General features: G+C 34.0%; 1 protein-coding gene across 9 annotated transcripts in view; it reads left to right on the top strand.

The window, feature by feature from the left end:
- Positions 1 to 3108, top strand: part of LOC108735340 (alpha-N-acetylgalactosaminidase) — a 21161-nt gene extending 18053 nt beyond the window's left edge. For 5 of the 9 annotated variants that reach the window (XM_025981841.1, XM_025981845.1, XM_025981844.1 and 2 more), the window contains exons 7-10: positions 845 to 1042; positions 1163 to 1327; positions 2720 to 2798; positions 2856 to 3104. In XM_025981841.1, coding sequence (XP_025837626.1) covers positions 845 to 1042; positions 1163 to 1327; positions 2720 to 2798; positions 2856 to 2953 — 540 coding nt within the window. In that variant the 3' untranslated portion in view covers positions 2954 to 3104. Of the gene's footprint in view, positions 1 to 844; positions 1043 to 1162; positions 1328 to 2719; positions 2799 to 2855 lie in introns of all 9 variants that reach the window. The other 4 variants (XM_025981843.1, XM_025981842.1, XM_018467266.2 and 1 more) reach the window with 3 other exon arrangements.
- The last annotated feature ends 5311 nt before the right edge of the window (positions 3109 to 8419 follow it).

The following is an 8419-nucleotide window of genomic DNA, read 5'->3' on the forward strand; positions in this document are numbered from 1 at the left end:
TCAAAAACCTCCTCGATCAGTTTTTTGCCAGCAAAGACCAAAAATTTTATGAGCGTGGAATTATGCTACTACCAGAAAGATGGCAAAAGGTGTTGGATCAGAACGGTCAATATATAATTTAATAAAGTATTTGTTTATTATACGAAAACTGTCTTTCATTTCCACAAAAAAAAACGAAATGACTTTCCGAACAAACCTATATTATTAGGGTTCGGCTTCTACTTACGTTCCATGGGTGCTGGAGCTTCTGAGTACCCACACTGTTAGTGTCCTTGCTATGTGTTTAGTTTAACAGGTCGACATCCGTCTAACAATTTGTTTTTTTTTTAAACTAGAACATCCCACATCTCGAAAAATAAGAAATCATTTTATTTTGCAAACTGTTACACATACCTATATCAAGTAAACAATCGTTTAATACTTTTCTTCATTCTCTGAACGTCGTAACAGATATTTCTCATCATCATCATCATCATCATCATAAGGTCGTCAGTCCTAAGACTGGTTGGATACGCACCTCCACTCCTCCCTGTCTTGAGATAATCTTCGAATTTCCTTAGAACTAGAACATTCCACATCCTCAACTATTTGCGAACAGTAATCTAATCTACGTCTATCTCTACTCCTCTTAACTCTTGTTTATACCTCTAATATGTCCCTGACTAGACCTTCATGCCTGAGACGGTATCCTACCTATTTTTATTAACTTCCATAGTCCTCTGTTCTCTTGTTCTTTGTAATACTTCATTTCTAACCTTTTCTATCCACGGTATCCTATCATTCGCCAGTAACATCACATTTCGAACAAAGCATAATAAAATAAAGTTAAGTATTATTGTTTTAGTTATTGCTTGGTAATTATGGTCTGAGCTATGAACAGAGTAAATCACAAATGGTTTTATGGGCTATTTTAGCAGCTCCCTTGCTAATGTCAGCTGATTTAGCAGAAATAAGACCTGAAATAAAGGATATTCTGCAAAATAAAGATATTATCGAGATTAATCAAGATGCTCTTGGAATTCAGGGAACACTTATATTAACAGTACGTAGCTTTCTAGTATTAATAGATACATACATATATCGTATATGAAAAGTATCTTATAGAAAATTAAAATTTGTGTGTTTTAAAAAACAAAATTCATGACCATTTTATTATTTGCAGAAAGTTAATATAAATGTTTGGATGAAGCCAATACAGCCAGTAGTTGATGATTCACAATCTTACGCAGTGGCATTTTTAGGTCGAATGAAGGGCGGATACCCATACAGACTTGTTATTAGTTTGAATGAATTACAGATTAATAGTAGCGAATCATACATGGTTACCGTAAGTCTTATTTTAATCTACCTACCTCAAAGTTTCTCTTTGTGTATAAAGGTAGTTGAATTACACTTTACAATATTAACGGTTTGTACAGCCCATTTCAATTTGTTTGAATTGTGACCTTGAAGAAATCTGCGCGAAGATAGAAAGAATACACACTAGGCGTGAGCAAGACAGAAATAGTTGGAACAAGCTTGAACGAGCAGAGCTCTCGATGGGCGGTCTTAGGAAATCGGCTAGAACTGTATAGTACTAGACGAAAATGTTTAGCAATTTCTTAAAACAAAAATGTATATAAATTAACAATAGAAAACAAAGCAAAAGTTTTATAGGTGTGTAGAACGTTAAGTTAATTCACTTGTTATTATTTTTGGCTAAATATGCTTTTAAATAAAGCATATTCTTAAATTTTAACGCGGCAGTTTAAATAATTTTGCAAATGGTACTGTACTCTTTTGTCTAGTTCGCGCTCTATGATCGGTGAAGAAATGAGCTACGCAGACAAATATGATTGTATTTGGAACTATTCTACGGCGCATCCTAATAAAGGGAAGGGGCATATCTCCAACTTCTTAAAACGAACTGTAATTATACTTCATTTACTTTCTCTAGCAATGTACCGTTTCCAATGTCTTGGATGCGCGCTGGCAAAATCGTAGGTAGGGAGAAAAAAGCTCATTAATACTCTCGACTCTTGTTCATTAAACTTACTTTTTCATACAGTACCTGTCAAAAGTTTTTTCAATCATATATAGGAGTGTGAGTCGAAAACAAGCGTTAAAGCCTTTGATATGTCTTTAAATCTAAGTAAACATCTCGTTGACGTTTTCAGTGGTGATTGGTACCAATAACAGCACATTTGAGCAATGCAATTTTAGTGGATAAATGTTCAATTTTTCCGTGCAGTACTGTACGGATTGTACGATCCTCACCGGTTACGAGTTTGGCCGAGAGTTGTCTCCTTCCTTTTCTGGCCCAGTGCTGTTCTTTTTTACTTTGCGCCGGTCAAACTAAAGGTCACATCGCTAGAATAACTCAACGAAGTATAACGCTGTTATCGTATTATTTCGCATTATACAAAGGGTGCAAGTTTCACTTATTTAATGTATGAACGTGAAATTAGAACAAGATTAGACTTACTTATTATTAGACGATCTAACTGTGATTGTAACAAATAACCGTCAGAATGCGCAAATAAATGCAATGACAGGTAGGTGTAGAATAAGAAATGTCGGCGATATTATTTTAACTGACGATCATTGAGTTAAGAGTGAGAAGAGAACAAAGGGCAAGCAGTAAAATAGAAAGGAGTGCGCACTCAGAATAGTCGCTCAATTAAAGTTGTGTAGATTAATAATATCTTGAGTAAATATGTTTCTTTTTCTATTATTTTAGAATATACTAGATCCATATAAGGAAGGAAATGTCGTATTAAGCAAAGACGAATTTGTATCGGTTACAGTAAAACCATCAGGTAATTTCGTTTTTTCAATTTTTATTAAATATACCTATTATTTTATGGAATTTTCAGGAGTCGTGCTTTTAAAATTTGTTCCTGTAGAAGAAAATAAAAATTTACTTTATTCTAAACGTATAGATGAGGACTTTTTAATTCCTGACTTTCAATAATCGTACCTATTTGTCCTATGTTACGGTTGTTGTTATGCCTAATTACAAATAAAATATTTTTTTTTTGATGTGTTAACTAACTGTACCATACTAGATGTTTACCAATATAAATACCTTTTTATAAACAATAATTAAGTAAACGTTTATTACTTGTCCTATTAATACATGGCGTTCTAATTGTAAGTCCTTGTTTCCTAAAAGACACCCTATATTTTCAGGGGCGGATCTACTTAAAGGCTTTTTGGGCTGCAGCCCAGGGCCCCGTGAATACAGAGGGCCCCCAACCTTAACTGAAAACAATAGACGATATTGTCAATAATAAAAATTATCTACAATAAAAAAAAATCCGATCATAAGATTGACAACACTGCGATCAATCAACCCGTGTGCGCATCTATCAAACGGAACGGGGAATTCCCCGTCGCTTGTTTTCGGTCGGTGTATTCCGTGTATTGTCTATTACTGGGGACTTCCCTCCGCTTATCGCCCGACGCAATTTTGTTAGTTACATTTAGTGAATGAGTGCATTCAGTTAAAATTTTACTTACTGCAGTCTAAGACAGAGTCTTACACCTCTTGCGGTGATTTTTTTTTGGGTAATTTATGAAAAGAAATTTGTTGATGTTTTCCCAAACTGCTATACCATCTTAAAGATTTTGTTAACGTTGCCGATCACTAGCTGTGAAGCGGAGCGCTCTTTCTCCAGGATGTCGTATACAGAATACAAATACAGGACAACAATGTTGAACTATCGACTAAATCATTTAACAGTTCTTTCCATAAATTGCGATTTAACAAAGGACTTACAGTGCGATGACCAAATAAAGGAATTTGCAGCACAAAAATGCAGAAAGGTTACTTTATAATTTATATAACATGACCATTCATAGCCTGTCAATTTATTTTGCAATAAATAATGTTTTAATAAATAAATAAAATATTTTGTTGTCCTATTTTCTTCCTGTAGTTAACATATATTATATATATCTACATCACTACAGAAAACTGTTTTTTGACAAAATGGCAATTGGTTGGGAAATTAGGTAGGACCCCTAAGCAGTATTAGCCCAGGACCCCACAAATTCAAGATCCGCCACTGTATATTTTGTTATACAATAAACGCAAGTTAACATAATGACCTATGAATATCACAAGTTGCTTCATTGTGATCCTCAACAATACTGCCCAATTTTCGGAAGAAGTTGGAACTTGTGTCCGATTTAACCACTGATGCTTTTCTTACGATTTTAAAGAGGTTTATTCCCAGAAAAACGAAAAACGCTTGAATTTGTACCTACTATGATAATTTTATCACTCCTATGTCTCCTAACATTGGGGCATTGAGAGAGACCAGAATTAAAAGCGTAGAAATATTCGTTTAACATAAATATGAGGATTTTCGTACAGTATTTTATTAAATAGAAGGTGTCTTGAATTCTAGACCTTTCGCTCTTAATTAATCCAAATGATCTGTTATCTCTTACACCGCAGTACATTTTCTCATTAAAAAGACCGTCATGACAATTCCCAAACCGAGTGTAGTAGATGTAGAAGAAAGATATTTATCGAAATATCAACGGCTTGAACAATTCATGGCAACGCGAATATGTTCTAAAATTACAAACAAGATCAAAATGGCGTCAACACGATACCAAGATCATTTAAGGTTAACGATCTGTTGAATATTAAAGAAGACAATATTCTTCCTGGGTAATGACGAATGGTCTTGGAGATAAGTACACCACGGTAACGACGAGGTGGTAGGTGTTGTTACAGTAAAATGTAATGGCATTCTAATAAAACGATGATTAACTACAATTTGTAAAACTCCAAAGTGTTAACCTTCCAGTGGTGATGATCTCACAACTTAACGGACAATTATTATATGTCCGATTTTTTGACGTGACAACGTCTTATAATTCGATGCACGCACGAAAAAACATGACTAATGCGGCGTTACCTCGCTCTGAGGCGTTCCATTTAAGGCTTGAAGTGCAAGCGAGAGCACGGAACGAGCGACAAAGAGGCACAATCGGCCTCCGCGTTCGGCAGCGTTCGACATCTGCCTCTCTCCTACTTGATTGAGCGATGCGTCCGCGTGGACAGCTGCTATACAATAATACATTTCCATTTACCTCCTTCTCTATATCCATACAAAATATCTATCAAACAAATAAAATTAAAATTTTCTTTTGAAAAATGAAACCATTCCATCAGTATTTTCTTATGACGTTGTCAAGTTCAACTATCGTCAGTAAACCGACTTTACAGACAACCGATCTTTTTATTGTACATACTTTTTTTATAAGTGTAAAAGGTTTGTTTCCATTGAAAGAATAATGAATATTAAGGCGGTTATCGATGCCGAAAGGGCTAGTTTTGAAGGTGATTTTTATGTAAGTGCTCATGTCTTTTAATTCGTCTAAAGCGATGTATGGACGATTTGTAAATACAGAGTGTAAAAGAAATAAGTGTTGAACTTGCAGAAGGTGATAGAGCACTATAAAAAATGAAAATTAAGCAGCTAAATGTTTGTATGTCCGAAAGTTTCGTGAACAACTTAGTTGAAAGTACAGGTCAATTAATTCCGGCCCTGAGAAAGTAATACGGTCCGCAACGCTGCACTCAATCACCTGGTGATTATCAGCATCAGTGTAGTATATATTTTTTGTATCGTTTGCTCACGTATTATTTATTTTATAGATCAGATTAATTGTGATTGAAGATGTTTATACGAATAACCAATCTCTACTAGCCGTTTATTATTTTAACTTTTAAATTTTGTGTAGCAAATGTTAAAGGAACAGTTGCTGCATCCTTATTATTTGTAGCGAGTGCTTGCAAGCTTTGCTTGGTAATACCTCAAAGGTGGTGTAGAAATTTGCCTTAATTAAATTACAAATATCTAATTAATTCAACGACTAATGTTTACGTAACTTACATTTTTTCTTTCTTTTGTGTTCGTACATTTACATAGTGGTACCTCTAATGAACTTATTTAATTTGTTTAGTCTAAACATTAAGTGTAGTACTAAACTGTTTATGTTTATATTAGACGTGCGATTATTGGGAAAGTTTACATTCTCCATTCATGTAGCTGCAGAGTAGACAGCCAGCCAGAGTAGACAACTATGTCGCCAATTCACGCACAGGGCCGGTTTCGGATAGTAAATTATTGTGATTTTCTTAAAAAAAAAATTGCCCTTAACTGCGTTGATGGACTCATCATGCGATTGTTTATTTCATCTTGTTTACACCCTCCAAATACCAGCACTTACTTCTGTTACACCCTGTAACGTTGTATACCATAAAGTTATTATTAAAAATAAATACAGTCCATTTGCTTTATCCAACATCAATCATTCTATCCTTGGAATTTATAGCATTTTAATGTGACACTTTTATTACATCGCCTCAAATTCTTTTGTCCATCTATCGCATGTCGCAGCCGACCGTGGAGTAGGGGTAAAACTGAAAGGAGCTCGGCAGAGCAGCCAAGGCCAATATGGCGGGCTTGTAGCTCACATGAGCTAACCGTGTAGCATTTATATTCTCACTCGTTCGTGCAAGTGCATGACAATTATATTTATAGACTGAAACTCAAAGCGAAGATGAAATTATTGATAGAATAACTGAAGTTCAAAACGATTCAATAATTTCAATAAATATTGTTCTCAGTTTTTAACATGCGTCTATCATCTGAATGATTGTATTTATTATGTATTCCGTACTCTCATACGTAGATTGAAATTAAAATTTAAAGTTGGATATCTTGTTTGCTATTGATTTCCCATTATTATTCCCATTTTCCAATCGTTAAGATAAGATTAAGAATGCGATTTTAATTTTAATACTCTTAAGTTTTTGAAAATTTACAGTTAAATGTCTACAATCCAAAAAGTTTTACTTGCATCGTGGTTTCATAAAACCACACAATTGTTTTTTTTTCTCTTTCTCTCTCAGTTGTAAAAATTGTTTCGAATCCATTTACGATTTACTTTTTTGACAACCAACAACACTTTCCAGAACTTTGACCGGCTTGAAGTGCCTTGATTAGATAAAAGTTTGATTCAAATACGAAATAACTTTTGAAATTTATTAAAAAAATTTAATTCTTTCACATTAATTGAATAAGTAACGAAGATACGTAAAATATATCAGAGCATTTACTAAAAATTTCGTTTCTGTTGTTTCTTTAAGATAAATAACAAGCTTGCAAGAGGTAATAGGGTACTGTAAAACAAGAAAATTAAGTAAATGTTCGGTGGTCCAAAAGTCCACCGTTTTCGAGAAAAACGCATTTTAAAGTACATACAAGAGCTAGTCCGGTCCTGGTAAGCTCATTTAGGGAAATTCGACATTGCAATGCCCCACCAATCGCCTGTTACTTAGCAGCATCCGTGTTATACTTCTTATGTATCTATTTTTGTACTCATGTATTGTTTGTTATTTGTTAGATTTGATTGGGTGATTGACGATTTACAGCCAGCCTAGAGTAATTCTTTGTTCTTTTAACGTCATAAGCTTGTATTACGTACGTAATAGACAGTCGAAGTCATTCGAAGTAGGTAAATGTGTCAGTGTTATAGGTCAGTGAAGAGTATTATTGCATCTTCGATCCTGACCGGCGCGTAGTCCTGATCTAAATCCGTTTGATTTCTTTGTATGTAAATAAAGTGCACCAAATGCCGGACGGTTTTACGTAATTCAGAAATAATTTTTATAGTGCATGCGTAGTACAAAGCTTGAGGAAAGGCATCACAACAACCGTGGTATTTTGTATACGTGTACCCATTATATGTTTGTAGAGTTTTTTCATCATTTTTATAATGAAATTCTTCAAATATGCCGAAAAATAATGCAGAATATTGTCGCGATCTTGAAACGAAAATTTTTGATGGTTTCACTTCTACCACGTGTGGATTGCACACATGTTTTTTTTTAAAGGAAACAAAGCCTATAGGCGATCCACCTATAAAGAAAAGGTAATGCTCTTTAATAATATCTCAATGGCGGTTTGGAAATTTACCTTATAATTACTAAAATTACAATTATCCATCCTGAGGATATTAATTTGCCTATTAATGTTTACGTAACATTAAATTTTTCTTTGTTTTATGCTTTAATATCATGTCGAGGAGTACTTTAAAAAGTACTGCAAGCTATCAGCGGTGAACAGAGTAGTTATTTAATTATTTTTTTTTGTAATGGACGTCTAAACATTATTAAGTAAACTGTTGATACTTACTTTATAAGTCGTTTCACACTGTTGACATTCTTCATCGATGTAGCTTCTAAGTTGTTATCGCAATTTCACTGCACGCTCAGGACTGGCTTCGAATTGTAACTTCTTCAGAATTAACCTCTATAATATTATTATTAAATAGAGAAGGTGAAATGTAGCAAAAAAAAACACCTAATGGAATCATAAGAATTTATTTTTTGAAACTTCTTCCAATAAATACA

This window comes from Agrilus planipennis, unplaced genomic scaffold, assembly GCF_000699045.2.
Source record: "Agrilus planipennis isolate EAB-ADULT unplaced genomic scaffold, Apla_2.0 scaffold45, whole genome shotgun sequence".
In the NCBI taxonomy this organism is placed as follows: Eukaryota; Metazoa; Arthropoda; class Insecta; order Coleoptera; family Buprestidae; genus Agrilus; species Agrilus planipennis.